The sequence below is a fragment of the Oreochromis niloticus genome, linkage group LG4 (genome assembly GCF_001858045.2).
Source record: "Oreochromis niloticus isolate F11D_XX linkage group LG4, O_niloticus_UMD_NMBU, whole genome shotgun sequence".
Classification (NCBI taxonomy): domain Eukaryota; kingdom Metazoa; phylum Chordata; class Actinopteri; order Cichliformes; family Cichlidae; genus Oreochromis; species Oreochromis niloticus.
In genome coordinates, this window is record NC_031969.2 from 8,541,229 (window position 1) to 8,560,201 (window position 18,973).

Sequence of the window (18,973 nt, forward strand, 5' to 3'; positions counted from 1 at the left end):
AAATACTATGCATATAGCCAAAGATAACAATTTATTGTTTTACATCAGTTTCTAACAACCAAGTCAATCTTACAGTACAGTTCACACAGACATGCAACACAAGAGAAAAAGGCAACGATACAAAGAGGCTGCCCATAAGAACCAAAAATCACAACAGTGATAAATGTTAAATCATTTTGTCTCAAATCATCTTTACTGGTAACCTGCAAGAAATTAACATGAGCACACAAACACAATCGCACGTTGACTCAAATGCTGTCACTCGCGCTGCAGCACTTCCACTAGCTTCCTGTTCTCAGTGTGTTTTGTCCTGGTGAGGGGGGTTTTTATATGATTAGCATCTAATCATTTTGGCCAAGATAATAATGTTGTGTAGCATTGTTAGCACCCTGGCACTCTGGACAAACTGCAAAACTCTCACCGTTGTTTAAGTTCAAGCACCAAAACGCACAATTTTTGGCATTCATTAATTTAAAAATAAAAACGTCAGCATAACATCAAATAACACTCATTTAAACACACACACACACACATACATATGAAGCCACATGCAGTGGCTTTTTACCCCACCAGTGGGGCACAGCCCACAGTTTGAGAACAACCAAATAATTACCAAAACAAACATATATAACAAAAAGTACAACTGTTCCAAAGGGCAATTTATCTTAACGCTCAGTTTAAGAGACGACCACAGCTTGGTGGTTCAGCTCGTGCTGGCCAGGTCGAAGTTAGTGAAGCAGAAGCTTGTTGCCGCAAAAAAAAAGAAAAAAAAAAAAAAGAGGCGCTGAGTTTCACTTCTTCAGTGTTTTATCTTCTACCTGTCGCCCAAATTCTGTTTCTGTAGACTGAGTGATGTAAAACTGGCCAATAAGTCAGTCACTTCATCCACCTGTAAGAAAACCATAAAACTGTGAAAGAGCTGGTGAGAAAAAAAAATGCAAATCTAAAACACATATTAAAGTTTAGTTGCATTGTCCAAATATTATGTATCCATCTGAATAGGAGAATTGAAGACTGAGTGATGAGGTCTCACCTGCTCTTTGGTGCGCGTGTGCTCCAACTGTGTCGAAATGTGCTCCAGCCTCTCTTTAGCTTCACTCTGGCCCATTAAATTCAGGTATTCTCTCAGCATCTGAATAATCTGACAGGCAGATTAAAAAAAAAAAAATCTCCATCAATGGGGGAGAGCGGGACAGTCAGACTGTGTGTTTCCAAATTCAGTTTGCATCTACTATTCTAAGAAAGTAAAGGCTTTTTCTACCTGTGTGACTTCCCCTCTCAGTGTTTCTAAGCTGCGTGAATCTCCCTCCTGCAAAATGTTCAGCTTAGAGCGTGCTAGATGCAGTGGGGTCCTGCCAGCTCGATCAAGGGCATCCACGCGGGCTCCTTAAGAAAAACAATGACAAACAAACCTCTCATTTACCCATTACCTTCAATTGCCTTTAAATTCTAATGAAATTATCATCACATTTCCTCAATAATTAACTCAGATTAAAGATGGCACCTATGAAGAGTGATTGTGTTTCCTGTCCAACATATGAGCTACATGGATGGTTTGATTTTTTTGTAGTGAGGCCCTTCTGGCCAGATGGGAATATGGCACAATTTGGGGAAAAACAACAGACATCCACAGGGCATTTGAGTCAAGAGCCTCATTTGGTGTTGTAGATCAATACCAGAGACTGTATATAAAAGATGGACAAAGTCACTGTGACATCACCAACTGTTTAGCGAAACCCTGTTATGAAGGTTTCTTGCAGTTCTGAAACCAGAAGTGAAGAGTGAGGGCCAGTAGGGCCAAGAAACAAGAATACTGACAGCTGATGGAGGCTCAGTCACATAATAAAGTGAGTGTACTGATCAAGGGAGCTGGGAGTATTATTTCATAGATTTCTATAAAACCAGATGTGTCGCCTCATTGTGGCCATTAAAAAGAGTCAGGTTCCGGACGCTTCCATATTTGCATAGTTTTTCAGATCTGGAAGCTATGTCCATGTTTTACATACTCAGTCCATGCTCAAAACCTGTCTCAAGCTGTCTTTCTTCAGGCTAATATTAGCTTGTGTACTTTATTAATTTATTAGCTAACACCATAAATTAGCCACTGCCAGAGTCAAGTATCATGTCTAATTTACAGCAAGCTGGCTAACTAAAACCCTACTAACACCACATTGTACTGCATGTTGTCTGGTGTATTACCATATTAGGACACTCTGTGGTGAATTATTAGCAGCTGGTAGACAAATCTCTGATCGGCTGATGCATATGCACTGGATTTTAATAATCTCCCAGACTTGAGCGTTACGTTTTTTTGGAACAAACTACACTGGTAAAAAACACATGTCATTGTAACTGGAGTACTCCATCCCCATTTCCACTGTTCCAAGTGCTTACAAAGAAACATGCATCAATTCTTACACGTTTCCTTAGGGCGATACTCCTCCTTATAATATCTAAAGCAATATAGCTCTGGTAATTGTTTCACAAAGATGGAGAATGTAGCTGCTGTACAAAAGTCTTACCTCCTCTTAGCAGTGTGGTGATTACAGGCACATGGTTGGTACAGGCCGCTGTAGGAACATGGGGTGAAAAAGGAGAATTGTGAAAGAAATACAGGAGCCGATGCAGAAATATGACTTCAGTTTTAGTTTTGAGTTTTCTGGGTCATGGTCTCTTACCCAGATGGAGGGGGGTATTCCCCAGACTGTCTCGCTGGTTGGGGTCAGCACCGTGGCTCAGCAGCAACTGCACTATAAACGTAAAACAGACATTGGGAAAGAACAATGATCAACTGATATTAAATTTAGGTAAAGGTAAGGATATTTATGAGTATCAGTCAGAGTTATATGAAGCACAGTAAACAAAATCTGCCACTGACAGCCAGAAACAAATAATCCTCCAACCTACCGATGCTCTCATTGCCATTGCAGGAAGAGAAATGAAGAGCTGTCCTTCCTTTGTCATCTGCTGCACAGGGGTCTATGTCATCTTGCAGGAGCTTTCGGACTGGGGAAGAAATTATGAATTTCAAAAAAGGAAATAGGAAAACACAACTTGAAGTCATTCCTCCCAGACAGTGCTCGCAAGGTGTTTTACTGTATTCATCCATGCTTTTCTTTTGTTTAAGCAAGACCCCATGCAATTCTCTCCTTCTGGGTAAAAATGAAAAGTCACTCACTTACCTCCAACTACTTAAAAATGCAGCAGCTAGGCTTTCTGATGTTTTAGCAGATGTCATCACATCACCTCAATCCTGACCTTTCTCCTTGTAGAGTTTATCTTTAGGCCTGATTTTAACTTCTGGGGTGAATCTTTGTGAAAGTTATGACGTAACCTACACTGAAGTGGTCAATGTCGTTGGTGGCATTTGTGCTGATGCATTATCTGTTAATTACCATGTGGTCATGTCTCAGTGTTTTACTGAGTTTTACTGGCTATTCCAAGAGTAAAAATTACATTTAAAAGCCAAGGCTCACAAAAAGCACATTTCTGTTAGTATTAGTAATTATGTTGACAATTTGTCTTTCATGTATGTCTATGCCGTGTTTTCCATGTAATCTCTAATGTAACCCTGTTCTGTTTTTGGCTCTAATGTCAGGCTTTCTTTTTAAATTTAATATTCTGGCTTTTGCCCGTCTGTCAACCCTGTTTTAATCTGCTACATAAAAAAGATCATTGTTCTTACCTGTGTCAATATCATTGCTGTTTGCTGCTTCCCTCAGTCTTTTGGCAGCTGTTAAAAGAAAACATTCAGTGATAGGGACGTTAGTATTTCTTCCGGATTTCATGGAAAGAAGCAAATTGCACTGCATTAGATGTGAGACCTTATATAGAGGAGCATTTTGTCAATTAACAACACAGGAATAAGAACGTCAGCACTGAGAATTATGTTCTTATTCACTTTGACACATCTTCTCAGCATGCATTACTTACTGACATGCATTTTCACAGAGACCATATCAGCTCTCAGTTTATGTGACATTAGCAGTATGAGTTAGTGCTGGTTAGTTAGTTTCAAAAGAATTTGCAAATTGATGATGATTCATCTCATGACATAACCTTTATAAAGGTTATAGGTTAAAAGCATAGATATCGGCAACGTAGGTCCTGTATTTACTTGGTATCGGATCGATACCAACACTTGCAGTTTTGCACAGCACTACTTAGTTTGTGTTTGCAGCGACATTTTCAAACACATAACTACAACTCCGCACACACCATTTCTTTTACCATACCGTTCCTTACCATAAACATCTTTACCAATGGGACCCAGGTTCCGCACGGCTCTGTGGTGCCTCCTGGCCCTGCTCCCCGTTATCTTCCCCAGCTTGCTCGCCACATCACCCGCACCAAACTCTCCTCGCCCCGGCTCCCACAGCAAGTGCAGGTACCTCAGTTCTTTGTCGTCTCTCTGTCCGAGTCGACCCAGCACCACTTTGCCCTCCCCTGTCCCACTCATCCCAAACCCGACAGCACCGTTGCCCATGTCGTCCATCCCGTCCACGTTACCCCGCTGCTGCTGCTGCTGCTGCTCCCTGCCCGCCGCTTCCTCTTCGGGTCCCTGCTCCACCATGTACTCCCCCTCCGAGCTGGACGGGTCGTTATCTGAGGCAGGGATAGCGCTCCACCCGTCCATACTTTATCTTGGCATAGAGAAGCTATTTTTGCGCTGCACTCGTTGCATAAGGTACCTTACAACTCCTGCTGAAGCTAAAGGGAAATAAAGCCGTGAGTAGCATCGGGAGTCCGCCTCGTTTGAAGCATGTTTATCTTGCACCGACGCTTCGGGCCGTTACACATCGCCAGAAAACACAGTTACTCTCCCGGTGGCGTCACTGCATCCTGGAAAAATGTAAAGTGTTTAAACTGGGGACGCCTTTTTCCCTCACACACCAAAATGTCCCCTATTGCACATTTTCCACTTCATCGGATAAAAGCCACGCCCATAGTACAGTCAACAACCTCGAAGTATGAATTACCAATCAGATTGAGAGATGCTCACTCACTTCCGTCCAATGGCACGATCGCAATCGAGCAGCCAATCAGACTGTCCCAGTGCTGGGCCGATGATTGCGCTGGGCATGCGCACTGAGAAATGCACTAATGTTACATAAAAGCCAATAATTTAAATCAAAAAACAAACAAAAAGAACTCGAGTTTCCTCTTTGATGTTTGTTTAATCATTTACCATAATTTTTATGCATAAATATTTGTGATACCCACCCTCCACCTGTAGAGCTTTACACAATATATTGATCTGCATGATATGAAAATAACACACAACATCCTGTATACAAACACTTGTGAGGAATAATTACTTGGGAGCTTTTATGGGACAGAGTACCTCTCCCTAAAGTGATGAGCAGTGGTTTCCAATCTGCAGGTCTTGACTCTAAGAGGTCACATGATATATCTAAAGAATCAGCAGTCAGCTTACAGAAGAGGAAATATATCAATCTGATATAATAAAGGATAACTGTAGTTCTTTGTTTTATTTAATACTTTGTACTTAATACTTAATACTAATAAGATAAAGAAGGAAGAATTAGTCTTTGGTTGAAACAATCAAGCAGCAGAACTCTCTAAGAAAAACTGCTTTGTTTCAAGCCGGTAAACAGGTTGGGAAACACAGATCTGTAGGATGGCATTCTGTCCAAAAAAGATTTGGCCTCGTGGAGGTAATGACTGCAGGTGCTGGAGGTAGCAATTCTGAACAATCTTACAGGTGCATGCCGCACGCTTAGGTAAAACAATCATAAGTCAAGTTTCAGTCCTGAAGACATGGATGCTCCAGCTGGTACCAGGTAATTTGGAAATGTTGAGTCAGCATCGGATGTGCCTACATCTTGCTTGGTGTGCGTCAGTCCTGCGTCATGAACGCGCTGTCGCAGCTGGCTGTTGCGAGGGATCCCCTGCTGCTTCAGGTATCCCTGCTGGCAAAACAGCGGTGGCGTGCGGTGGGTGAGGGATGAGCGGAAGCAGGATTCTGAAAAACCGGAGGAAAGAAGGGAATGAGTCAATTCGCCACCCGCTAAAAGAAGTCATGTTATTTATCTGATCATTTCTTAATTCCATTTAAATTTACAGCAATGAATTACATAGCTACAGGGAATACATTTCATTACAGTAGACGTCTTTCTGAAAGTGATTTTTACTATTATTACCTTCACTCTTATCTTCTTCAATACCATTGCCAACACAGTGCAGAGCAACTACCTAAACCTAAACTGAAAGCATGCTTCATTCACAGGAATTCTTCTTTTCTTAGACGTGTTTCTCTGGAAAATTTAAAAACTGAAATAGTAGGAACATACCATTCTTTTTTTTGGCCAGATAAGCTGTTAACGTGTGCTTTACCTGCATAGAAGGCCCTGAGGTCAGTCTGGAGGCAGTGCTCCAGGAAGCGTCGCAGTGGCTGGATGTGAGATATTGGAGCATCCCATTCTGTGAGGAAGTCCTCCACTATGTGATGAATGGCTTGGGGGCGCGGTAAAGGCCAGCCGTTGGGACGTAGCTTCATTTCTTCCACTGAGGGAAAAAGAAAGATGACCTTTTATTTTTTCCCTGTCAAGTATACAGCAAATCTTTTTTTCGATGGTGGCACCATTCCTACTCACCAGAAGGTAGTGTTTTATAGTAGTATAAAACAGGGTGAAGAAAGTTGGATTTCCAAGCATTAGTCCACTCTGTTTCTGCCCTGCTGCGCCCCAGATAGTCTATTTTCTTCTTCCCATACTGCATGACTACAACTATTAGTCCATGCATGGAGACCTCGTGGCCAGAAAGAGAGGAGAGCTGAGGCAGGGCCTGGAGTGGAAACTCTTCCAAGTATTCACAGTGAGACCTTAGAGTCAAGTAGAAAGGAGAATAAAATATATAATGAATATTAACAACTGCAGCTTTGTTTCTTGTGATGATGTAAGGCGGTGTCATAGTTTGGAGACTTTACTCTTCTGGCAAAGAAGGGCAATAACTGCCTAATATTGAAAGAACTGGACATCAGTTTAGTTTGTTGGAAGATCAGAGTGAAATTAATTTAATTGATTAAACAGGTATTGTTGGCAGATGTTCTGTGTTCTAGTAGCTGCAGCTCCAGCAGTGTAAAACAGACTAAACAGCAGATTAGAATCAAGGATAAAAGCATTTTCTCAACAATACAAGCACATTTTTTTGACAATGCAGCTTAGGCATGTAGACATGATCAATTTGACCTCCCACAATTCAAACTGAGCAACAGAATGTGGGAGAAATGTGATTTAATTGACTTTGAACATCGGATTGTTGCTGTTGTCAGAGTGTTTGAGAATGTATTGATCTAATGCGATTTTCCCCACACTACCATCTCTAGAGTTTAAAGAAAATGTTCAGTGAGCAGCTGTCCTCTGGCTAAAAATGCCTTGTTAATCCCAGAAGTCAGAGGAGAATTAGACTGCTTTGAGCTGATAGGATGGCAACAGTAACTCAAATAACCACTTGTAACAACCAAGATATGAAGATGAGCTTTTCGTAATGCACAGCATGTAAAACCTTGAAGCAAATGGGCTACAGCAGCAGAAGAAAAACGGTACCACTCCTGTGAGCTAAGAACAGGAAACTGAGGAACAGATTACACAAGCTTACCAGAATTTGCCAACAGAAAACTGGAACAGAGCTGCCTGGTGCTGCAATATTCGAAAGGTAGCATCAGATCATGGATACCCATGTTTTAGACTGGGGACTTATTACTTGTAAAAGTGGCATTTGACTACACGGGAAGCCCCAAAAAGTTAGCCGCTCCCCCCAAAAGTCAGTATGAGTTCTGAGACTGTCAGGACATGTAACCTAATAAAATGAATGAGCAAGAGTGGGAAAAAGGAGAACAGCTGGAACAAGCAAGCATGCAATAAATACTTACCCTCGAAGAAGTATGACATCTCCAAGCACCTCAAACATCTGGTATGGCCCCGAGGCCTCGTCGACCCGCTTCAGAATCCATGACTGCAACTGTGTTGTCAACAGTTGTGTTGATGGCCACGGGTTCCTGTGGTAACGGTGTTCAAGTAAACGATGTACAGCTCGTGCTGTGTTAAACAAAACACATTTTATGTTAAAATCATCCTGATCACAGGTCGAACTGGCACAAAATTCACTTTTCTGTTGTACCAACTACATTTGCAATAGATCATCTGATGCCACAATGCCTTTAACAAACGGTGACGGGAATTTCAAAATGTCACAAAACAACAGCAGTCTGTCACCTGTGTAACGGAATCCATGCACAAAGCCGCCAGCAGATGAGCGATAGTCTCTGGAGTGAGATGCAGTTCCCAGCACGAACAAACCCGGGGTGTTCTTCCCTTCGTACCAGGGCGTCAACGCAGGCAACCTCCCTTTGGCATTTTCACTGTTCGGTGGGCAGGCGGAGCTGAGGAGAATTTTTTAATACAATATGAACAAGCTTATCTTACATATTGTGCTGAGATAGCATAAGAAGAGCACATAACATCAGCCTTCACCTGTCAAATATGCTGAAATTGAACCGGAATCCGAGGCATCGGATGACTCGATCGTAGGGTTTTCTCATGGGGAAGTTGTCGATGTGATGCCCCGGCAGTTCTTCCTGTGTTGCATCAAAACTGTTCCTATTGTGCATGTACTTATTTAACATGAGATACAGCTGTTTCCTTTTCTCTTTCTTCTTTCCAGCCAGTCTCCTCTCGCCTTCCTCCTTTTGTTGAGCGATAACGATCTTCTCCAGACGTGCCTCCGCCAGCCCATCAAGGGACTTCAGCTGATATGTGTCTATCAGCTCATTATTCACAGCTCTGGATAAGCAGGGGAGCAGGTTTAAGAAGTAAAATGGGACATAATAAGTAATGATGGTTTTGAAAGCATCCTTTATTTTACCTGAGATCTCCCACATAATGCGTTTGCCATGCAAGGCGAACAGGGCTGGAACTGAGCATGTGCACCCGACTCGCTCTTCCTAAGATGCTCTGGGCTGTTTCAAAAGCAGAGTTTCCCTTTCCCAGAATGAGCACAGCCTGGTCCTTGTAGTCCTGAGGGTTAGTGGAGATGGACTCATAGCCCTCAACCAGGTCTGCACCGACAAAGTCCACCGTGTGAGGAACCCACAGGCCTGTGGCTACCAGGAGGACGCTGACGGCGAGAGGACAAGAGTGCAACAGAGCAATCCAAACCAATGCAAATTTCTCCTCCGAGGATCAGCAAGAGACAAAATACCTGCACGTGTAGTCTGACGCATGTTGGTCAGTCAGGATGTAGTGTCTTCCCGTCGCAGACTGCACTGCCCTGATCCTCCCGACATCAACACCATACTGTACCCTCAACCCGAGCTCCCTCACAAACAAGGACAGGTACTGAGGGAAGGCGTCAGCGGGCGGGTAAAACTCATCGCTGACCCTCTTGAAGAGGAGGTCGGGTTTATCGCTCAGCAGCGAGTTCCAGTCGTGGCGCAGGTTGAACTCTCGGTTCCCCCTTCCCGTGTAGATCTTATTGATGCTGATGAGCTTCCTGTGCCTGGGATACCTTGCCATGCACAAAAGAAAGCAGAGAAGACGTTCCTCAGAGTTTATACAGGAGGATAACGTGTGTGTTATGTTGAAAGCTCGCCCAAAGTTCCTTACTTGTTGAAGAAGCTGCCGGGTCCTGAGTTCCTCTCCAAGATGACATAGTTTCTCCTGGCCTTGGAGAGGAAATATCCCATCTGCAGTCCTGCGGGGCCGGCTCCAAGCACGCAGTAGTCGTACCGGCGGGTGACATTGTGGTGGCGGTTATCAAAAGAGCTTAAAACATAGCCAATCAGGATAAGAAGGATGACAGAAGGAAGGCTCGGATCCATAACCTGCTGAATATGAGTCAATGATGGAATTAAAATATATATATATATATATATATTAACACGATGAATATATAGGTAATTACAATGAAACATTAGACTTTCATAAACCACTTTGAGATTATTTGCGACATGATGTGTTATCCTGTGTTATCCTGCTGGAAGCAGCCGTCAGAAGATGGGTCATTGACAGCAGCATCACTCAGGTAGGGTGTGACATTTACTTAATGCTCAGCTGGTTCTAAGGGGCCCAAAGACAATATCCATCACACCACAAAACCGTCACCACTAGGCAGGAGGGATCATGTTGTTTATATCCAATTCTTACCCCGTCTGAATGTTGAAGCATAAACTGAGACACATCAGTCCAGGCGACACTTTTCCAATTATCTTTAGCCAACTTTGGTGTAGCATCAGTTTTGATACAAAGCTATTTACAGGTTCTTGTGCAGTGCAGTCCCACTTGATGTAATCCATGTGTATGAAGGCACAGCACTACACCCGAACCTAAAAATCGTACCCAATTTTATCCAAACCAGTTTTCTACACTGTATTTTTTATGATGGAATGTTTTGATTTATCATCTTCCTCTTGCGTCCTCCCTATGTGCCACCTCCCCACACAAAACCAACCTATTTCAATAAATGAACAATTCTCAATAGTACCTGGATTGTTATAAACAGAACAAGTCTGGATTTTAAGATAAACCGTATTTTTCTTGTAAAAATATCGAACAAGTTTGGTCAAGTTAACTGTGTCCGAGCCCAGCCTGCGTAGGTATTTGGGAGAACGGGCTCCACAGGAGCTCCACATGAACCCACAGAAACATATTCGGTCCTAAAATAACATGGCATAAAACCTAAAGGGAACCCAAGGCGATAATTAGTCGGGCTGAAGCGGGTAAAACCGTGCTAATGCGCTAAGAGACACAGCTGTAGGTTCCGCAGGGGATCCCGGGCTCTCCGTGAACTCTCCAGCCGATGTTATATCACTCCGTCGAGGATGCAGCCACTGCCTTCGCCCGCTCAACCAGATGTGAGAACAGCTAACGTCGTCAAACACGGAGACCTCACACCTCACCTTTCAAACGGCTCGATCCCTCACGCGCAGCATCTGGAGTTCACCGCGTGTCGATCCCGTCACGGCTGCCACATGTTTACTGTCCTGCATCTTACACAGATCTCTCTGTGCGAGAGGGCGCAGCAGTCCTCCACAAATCCACTGGCACAGCCCAGCTCGCCCCCGGATGACAAACACCAATGGAGGGGAGCGTGCATCAGGGGGCGTGTTTACGACCGGAGCAGGCGAGAAAGGAAGGAAAGACGCGCTCTTATAATGGGGAATTACTCAGCAGTTACACAAATACAGTTCAAAATGTGTCTGATAGAATTTTATCTAAAAAAAATAAATAAATAAAAAGTACCTGACTTATAGGTAATTAAAGTACAATTACCTATAAATCATAATCTGGAGTAAGTAAAGGTACAAACATTTTAGCATCATAATACACTTCCATACAGTAAAAGTACTCAAGATGCAGTGTGCCCCCTTTTTGGAATAATATAGGCTATATTATTGCATCATTATTATTCTTTAATGAATAAAGCACTTTAATTACACAGCTACACACTGCTGGGTAGCTTTATCTGTAACTGCTTTTCCAGCAGTGTGGGCAAGGGCCCCCTGGTGGGCAGCGAACGTACTGCAGGCTTAAGTGATAACAAATTCCGTTTGAAAACACTAACAAGTATGTACAGTTACATTCTTATATACATGTATTTATTTATATAAAAATTGTATTAAAACCGGTAGCAGGAGGAGGTTAGTTTGTGATATTACTCATTACTCTGACCTAAATGTACTGCTCTGTGGTTGAAGTTGTGTCCCAGTGGCAGGTGGGTCACGTGACTGAGCAGCACTAGCATTTTATAGCCAACCAACACGTATTGTTCATGTGCTTTGAATTATTTAAAAAAAAAAATGTCAGATGGTTCAATAAACACTCCATTTTCAAAATCTTGGAATTTTCTGGCAATAATTTCATGGTTCTGGCTTTAAAGGGTTAACACATTTATTAGACCACCTGTGGTAAAAACAAGAAAACACAAATGTTTCAGAAATCCGTTCAAAAACTGTTAATTTAGGGCAGCTGTGGCATAAGCCTTACACTGGGTGGTCTTATAAATTTAAGCACTGCTTATCTGTTGATTTATATATTTTAAATTTTCAAAATAACATGTAAAGTTTTTAGATAATTGATATGATTGTATATTTATATCCAAGTTAATATAGAAATACTTAAAAGTGTAACTGACTGGGGGCGATCGTGGCTCAAGAGTTGGCAGTTGCTCTTGTAATTAGAAGGTTGCCGGTTCGAACCCTGGCTCCGACAGTCTCGGTTGTTGCGTCCTTGGGCAAGACACTTCACCCGTTGCCTACTGGTGGTGATTAGAGGGCCCATTGGCACCAGTGTCCGGCAGCCTCGCCTCTGTCAGTGTGCCCCAGGGCACAGGGTAATCAATATTACCTCTGTGGCTGGGTTAATCAATATAAAAAGCATATAAACATTTTGGGAAACAGACTGTGTGCTGCCGTGCATAAAGACCAAGAAACAAGCATGTACTGAAAGTGAGAAAACTTTATTTCAGAACACAAAATTAAAGAACGTGAGTTGTTTTTTAAGGGTAAAAAAGCAATCCAAGAAACAGAGAAATAACTTTTACACTGATTTCACATAAGTCCTTCCTTCCTGCTTTTTTTAAAATCTCGACATTAATCGTGCCACGCCTCGAAGCAGTTCCTGTCTGCAATAAGACACAGGGCCACATCGCACTCCCTACACTTCCAGGGGGTAGACTGATATTCCTTCTTTATCAGCCTGCACTGCACGCAGGTCCTTCGTCCATACGAGGCCCTCTTGCTTGCATCGGGTTGGTTGGAGATCGGCACAGGGAGGTGGCCACTCGGGCCCTTGGTAGGGGGGACAGCGACTGTTACGCCACACAGCTGGGCAGTCAGCTCCTCCAGGAAGGCCCTGTGAGTCATGGGTTCCTCGTGTTTCTCTCTGCAGAGCTCCTTGTGAAGCAGGAAGCTGTTGGTGGCTGCAATCTCCAGGAAGTGTAAGAACAGTACACGGTACCAGCGTGATGTTTTGTGGTGTACAGAGTAGGATTGTGTCAACTGTTCTAACATATCAGCACCTCCCATGTACTTGTTATATTCCATGACAGGTGTTGGGCATGGAATGGATCCGACGGTTGACTTGCCATCCTCACTTTTCACTCTCCTCTCCACGGTGTGTCCAGAGAATGCCTGGTGGACTGTAGAGCAGATGCTGACCTCACAGAAGTCCTTCCACTTCACATAAACTACAGGGGGTTCGCGGATCCACCTCAGGGTGCCTTTGGGATCCTTTTTCCTCAGAGCATTTGAATGTGTTGTTGGGCAGCCTCTCCTGTTGTCTCTGTATGTTCCACACGCTCCAACATTGAGGCTCAGCAGGTCTTTAAAGAGTTTTGGACTGGTGTAGAAACTGTCCAGAAACAGGTTATAACCACTGCCCAGGTGTGCAGACTTTATCAGGGTCATAACAGAGTCGTATGCAAGCCCAGTGCCTGACTCAAACCGTGACTTTCCAGTGTACACAGCAAAGTCCAAGATGTAACCGTTGCTGCTGTCAGACAGAACAAAGAGTTTGAAACCCAACTTGTTTGGTTTTGCTGCCCCTTTCTGAATCATTCCAGCGTGGTTCTTCCTCACTATTGTCCTCTCATCAATCAGAAGGTTCTGCCTGGGGTGGTAAAACGTATTGCAGGCGTGTTTGATGGTGTCCATTAGGGGGTTCAATCGAAAGAGATGGTCGTATTGCGGCGTTCCCTTCTGCCTGTCATTCTCAACATCTTTCTCTGGATCACTCATGTGGATGTTCCAAGATATCGCCCGATACCTGTCCTGTGACATGACGTCAGCCGGAAACGGCACACTGAATATCGTGTTCTTTTTCCAGTAGTCACGGATGTTATCCAGTTTCACCAGTGAAAAGAAGAAAGTGAGTCCGACATAATTTAGGAACTCTGGGACGTCGAGGTCAGTCCATGAATACTTTTTGCCTTTTCCAATGTTTTTGGCTGCTTGTTTGTTTGTGTTCTCACAAAGAGTTGAAATGGCTTCATTGCTGAGAAACAGCTTGAAGAGGTCCAGCGGCATGTGTTTGTTGTTTGAATTCAATTGATGTCCGGGTGGTCGGGCTGGGATGAACCTGTTAGGCGGTGGACAAATGTCTGGATCGTTCTCTGTTTTCCAGGATTTGGCTGTCAGATGTGGAGATCTTTTTCTTTTCTGGCCTCTAAGTGAAGAACCGTCTTCTTCACAATAAGCAGAGTGGTTGGCATCTTCTTCGCCAGAGGTGCAAGGCTCTGTGTGCTCATCCTGTTGTTCATCAAAACTGAAAGAAGCAGAATAAGTATTATGATCATTTATCTCAGGCCAGTGTTTTTGTGGTTTACATCTTATGCAGTATAAACTGTAAAGAATGGTTGAAATTGCCTGATGCTGTTCCCCCCAACCCACCCAGACTGAAACCTGTAGTGTAGGTTTAGCTTATATCCTGTGCCTGGAAGGCCCCATCCCCCACAAGAATGTGTTCTTGTGGGGGATGAAAACTATGGCTAAAACCCTAACCCACTGTCCCACCCACCCACAGACACACACACACACACACAATGTGACTAATAGCCACCAGATAAAGTCCAAAGGTGCAAGTAAAGAACATAGCACACACGTTCATTTCACTCACCCAAAACCCCTAAAATACACCTACACAATTAAACACATGTTGATCTACTGCCATCAACTGTGTTATAACCACTCAAAAGCTTCACTTTTTATTATTTATTCCTGCCACACCACACTTATATATTATGCCATTTCTACCCCTCATTTATGTATTCATGAGTCTTCTCCAAGTGCAAAAATCTGTCCTGTGCATTATCATGCAATCACAGCTCTCTCTGAATACATTAACGTACTTTTTAAAAAATATATTTTTAAATATTTTATATGGCTGGCTTACGGTCTGCAGGATTTTATACCTGACTACTATGGCACATGCAGGTTTGCCCTAAACACCATCAAACTCTGCCCGTACTAAAGCTGCATTAGCTTGTAAATACAGTATACTTACTCTTCCGCTGGATCGAGCCCCTCATCGTAAGCTAGCTCGTCCTCCGTGAGGAAACTTTCTGCGCCAGACTCTCCTTCATCCTCGCTTTCAAGCAGCTCAGGAGCAGCTTCGTCGTCGGAAGCCATCGTAGCCATCCACGATTTTTGAAAAAAGACACAACTCTTCTTGTGAAGAGAGTCGTTTGCGTCTCGAAAGTGAAGTAGTTATTGTTTCCTCTTCGTTTTTTTCTCTTTTTTTCTTCTGCGCAGTTATTGGCGGTAAATTTTCAATTGGCAGGGACTGCTTCGTTCTGACATCACTTCCGGTATAGTTCCCTAAAACATGGTACAGCTGTTTTGTTGTCGTCTACAACTGTGTTAGTATAACAGCTCTTAGTCAGCAGTTCACTAGTTTATATGTCTGTTTGTAATAACCTCCAGACGGAAAGTTCTCTTCTTAAATTATTAAAACTAATTTATCTTACTGAAATAACTTAATTTACATGAAAATGTATTTTTAATTATTTCTAGGCAACGTTTTGCCAAATTTTGTTCATTATCATTGAGTGGTCATATAGAGCTCTGCAGTACTGCTAGCGTTTGAGTGGGTAGAGGACGTCACGGATAAGAAGATACTCATATGTGCCAAAGTTTGCTTGTTGTGGCCGTTGTCTTTGCTTTCAGCCTTGAATTTTGATATTTTAGAGCTACCAAAAATCTACAGAGCTCAGTTTCCTGTTTAAATACAACCTCATCTGTATATGCTGATGGAAATTTGAAGCAAACATTTAAAATTTTTATTTCTCACGTCATAAGATCTATTGCCACTGATGTTTTTTGCTTGTAACAAAGTGTCAGAAGATTTAATTTAAAAGTTGTCTGTTTTGTGTATATGCAAAAATGGTTCACATTTTGAGCTAGATGCTTGAATCTTTAAGGTATCAGTGCCAAGTTGCTTAATTTTAAAAAAGAAAATCCTCTGAATATAGTCCGCTAAAAAGACTGGACTGAAAATAAGTGAAAAGCAGACAATGTCCAAAGAAGAACAACTTTTTAAGACCTGCAGAAAGCCTGGAGAACTACTGAAAGAATACTAAGAAAGTCTGTCTCCTTGGAAGTAAAGTGGTTTTGCACAGTAGTGTATAAAGCTTGATTGTGCTTTTCAGTGTTGTAGCTATACAAGAGTTATTACACACTGATATGTAGCAATATGTATTTTTTTACATGAACAAATTACAAAAATGTACTTCTAAACTATTAGAAGTTATACAGTCAGCAGATTTTTGGGGGGCCCTTATATTGCGAGGCAAACTTGGAGCAAATAAGCTCCTCGTCTTGTTGGGGCGTCTTGGTGTAGCCCAGCTTCTTGTGACATTGAGTTCAAGACTTCTTGTTTTGTCCCCTGGTCACTGTTAATGGATGTGTTTTTTTTTAAATGGAAACAAACAAACAAACAACAACAACAACAACAACAACAAAAGCTAACAATTGACAGATAATAGCTACAGGTTCTGAGAATACATTACATCCTACTTTGTTTCTCCATAAGGACTCTGTAGCCACATGTAGCCAAAGTCAGCTCAAACATGATTCAAGAAAATAAGCTTTAATGCCTCGTCATGTTTTCTGATATTGCTGCTGCGTCCACATCTCCCCTGTCATGTGAAGCATGACTCAGCAATCACACTTCCCATTTGACTCAGCAGCTGGAGCTTCACAGCTGTATAAAAGAGGAGGGAGGGAGCTGAGAGGCCATGCACTGAGGAGCAACCGTTCAGAGGAACTGACCGGACACACTGACAGCCGCCAGCTCTAAGGATCGAAGACTCAACTCCACTTTACTGAATGTGAGTGAAATGCATTATATATGTATAATCCTACATTTTATGTACCTATACTAAACCAATGAAACCATTTGAACAGATGGACACGATGAAGAGTGCGAGGAAAAATGAGACAGGAGAAGTCGGCAGGTATGGGAGTTCACTTTACTGGTTGTTCTCAGAACAAAATCACTGGAAATTTGCAGCTTTTGCACTTAAAGACATTTTAGGACATGTTGAATGATTGTTCCCTTTCTGTGTTTCCCTTCTGCCCTCAGCGATTTATCAGAGCAGATTAAAGCAGCCACTAAGGACAACCACGTGAGGGCTGAAAACACACAGCTGATGCTGAGTTACCAGAAGGGAGAGATCACTCTGGTTCAGTATAAGGTGAAGTGTGCACAGTGGCTGGATACACAAACCACTTTTTGTTCCTTTTCTTTACAATGGTCTTATAAGTGAATTTCTATCTTTATGCATCTTTTAGGTCCTGCTGTGCTCCCTCTACGAGATCTACAGGGCTCTGGAAGATGAGCTGGACAGGAATGCTTCCCATCCAGCCGTCGCACCAATTTACTTCCCTCAGGAGCTTGCCCGTGTGGAATCACTGGAAAGAGACCTGGAGCATTTTTTTGGCTCAGAGTGGAGGAAGAGAGTGATCGTCCCTGCAGCCACACTCAGATATGGCCACAGACTGCGACAGGTGAGCACAGCGTTTTGACATGATTTATGATTTATAACTCAGAGCACACAAGAACCAGGGCAACACTTCCCCCTTCTTACATTCTCAGATCGGCAGAGAGAACCCAGAGCTTCTGGTGGCCCACGCCTACACTCGCTACCTCGGTGATCTCTCCGGGGGACAAGTCCTGGGAAAGATTACCCAGAAATCTCTCGGTCTGAGCAGCAAAGAGGGGCTTTCCTTCTTCCACTTCCCCGGCGTGAGCAGCCCCAACCGTTTCAAGCAGCTGTACAGGAGTCGGATGAACAGCATCGAGCTGACGGAGAAGGAGAAGGCCGCGGTGCTGGAGGAGGCCGTGCAGGCCTTTGAGCTGAACATACAGGTGAGAGACCTCAGGACGAGTTTTTCTGTGCAAGCGCTGAGCAAAAATGACACCAAGAATTGCTCCACAGTTCTCAGTGAACTCAGCTGAAAGAGGAACTGAAGCTTGTGCATGTAGAGCCAAAATGCTGCCAACACACTAATCTTTTTTTTTTTTTACCCCCTGTTTCCTCGTAGGTTTTTGATGACTTGCAGAAAATGCTGAGTGTTGCAACAGAAACTGCGGACCAGCACAAAGACAGATCCCCAGCGGCCGTCCTCCCGTCGTCACCCATCGTACAGTTCACCGTGGGACTGTGCGTTGCGCTGGCCACTATTGGAGTGGGAATGTATGCTTTGTAGGCTCTACCTGCACTTATACTGGTTGTGAATCATAGATTGTATATAAGACATGGGTTTAGCTTCTGGTTTTGAAAAATGAAGGCAAAGTTCCTTAAACCAGCATTCTTTTTAATGGTCAGCAGGGGAGGACATATGAATGATTTTAAAAGGAAGTCCTGATTGAGTTCAGGTCTCAATCACCAGTTTAAGACATACAGATGAACAGAGCTATCGTTACATCACCTATTTGTTCCTCTTAGAATTTTCTTAATTTACAAAAATGACTAAATTTTCTACCGAATATGACCTCAAACCAGTGATCAGGGCCACAGAAAAGTCAGGATAGTGTTTAGCGAACTCATGAAAGGTTGTGCAACCCAAGGTTGCCCCCTGGTGGCCACTGAAGAGAATGCAATTTAAAAGGTGCTTCCATCTTGAAACCCAGAAGCTACATCTGTACTTTACACCATCTAAAGTTTCAATTCTTGCTATAATATAAATTACATTTTGTGATGTTGCAAGGCTTGAGGCTTCACTAACCAGTGAGCGGGATTACAAAGGCTCCATCCATCTTTTATATACAGTGTGTGACATGCACAGTTTGCACTTTACTCAGTTTGGCTCTGAAAGAGAAATCATGACGGAAATTTGGACAATCTGTCAACTCCAAACCAAAGCAGTGATTTTACTTGTCATTTGTATTCATCAAATTGTGTCTCTGTTTATGATCCATTTAATAAAAAACAAACACAAAAAAAAGAAATACTC

The 18,973-nt window shown here is 42.9% G+C and overlaps 4 protein-coding genes across 5 annotated transcripts; 1 reads left to right on the top strand and 3 right to left on the bottom strand.

Annotated features, from left to right (window-relative positions):
- Positions 1-12: 12 nt before the first annotated feature.
- On the bottom strand, positions 13-4,947 carry ankrd54 (ankyrin repeat domain 54). The gene is made up of 8 exons (XM_019358215.2): positions 4,246-4,947; positions 3,686-3,733; positions 2,908-3,006; positions 2,679-2,750; positions 2,523-2,570; positions 1,262-1,386; positions 1,034-1,141; positions 13-889 (listed from the first exon to the last, which is right to left on the bottom strand). The coding sequence occupies exons 1-8, from the start codon at positions 4,634-4,636 to the stop codon at positions 815-817; spliced, it is 966 nt and encodes a 321-aa protein (XP_019213760.1). The 5' UTR covers positions 4,637-4,947; the 3' UTR covers positions 13-814.
- A 210-nt stretch (positions 4,948-5,157) lies between these two features.
- Positions 5,158-11,101, bottom strand: foxred2 (FAD-dependent oxidoreductase domain containing 2). 2 transcript variants are annotated; one of them, XM_003443174.5, is made up of 10 exons: positions 10,919-11,101; positions 9,627-9,844; positions 9,223-9,528; positions 8,887-9,138; positions 8,496-8,804; positions 8,238-8,404; positions 7,895-8,060; positions 6,618-6,844; positions 6,358-6,528; positions 5,158-5,986 (listed from the first exon to the last, which is right to left on the bottom strand). In XM_003443174.5, the coding sequence occupies exons 2-10, from the start codon at positions 9,839-9,841 to the stop codon at positions 5,754-5,756; spliced, it is 2,046 nt and encodes a 681-aa protein (XP_003443222.1). In that variant the 5' UTR covers positions 9,842-9,844; positions 10,919-11,101; the 3' UTR covers positions 5,158-5,753. The 2 variants fall into 2 exon arrangements, with proteins under 2 accessions (XP_003443222.1, XP_005468541.1); XM_005468484.2 differs by having other exon boundaries at positions 9,627-9,847.
- Positions 11,102-12,458: 1,357 nt separating this feature from the next.
- LOC100712092 (piggyBac transposable element-derived protein 4) lies at positions 12,459-15,361 on the bottom strand. Its single transcript, XM_003443175.5, has 2 exons — positions 15,021-15,361; positions 12,459-14,282 (listed from the first exon to the last, which is right to left on the bottom strand). The coding sequence occupies exons 1-2, from the start codon at positions 15,152-15,154 to the stop codon at positions 12,611-12,613; spliced, it is 1,806 nt and encodes a 601-aa protein (XP_003443223.2). The 5' UTR covers positions 15,155-15,361; the 3' UTR covers positions 12,459-12,610.
- Positions 15,362-16,688: 1,327 nt separating this feature from the next.
- hmox1a (heme oxygenase 1a) lies at positions 16,689-18,968 on the top strand. The gene is made up of 6 exons (XM_013270165.3): positions 16,689-16,845; positions 16,922-16,971; positions 17,100-17,211; positions 17,309-17,524; positions 17,613-17,885; positions 18,062-18,968. The coding sequence occupies exons 2-6, from the start codon at positions 16,922-16,924 to the stop codon at positions 18,224-18,226; spliced, it is 816 nt and encodes a 271-aa protein (XP_013125619.1). The 5' UTR covers positions 16,689-16,845; the 3' UTR covers positions 18,227-18,968.
- The last annotated feature ends 5 nt before the right edge of the window (positions 18,969-18,973 follow it).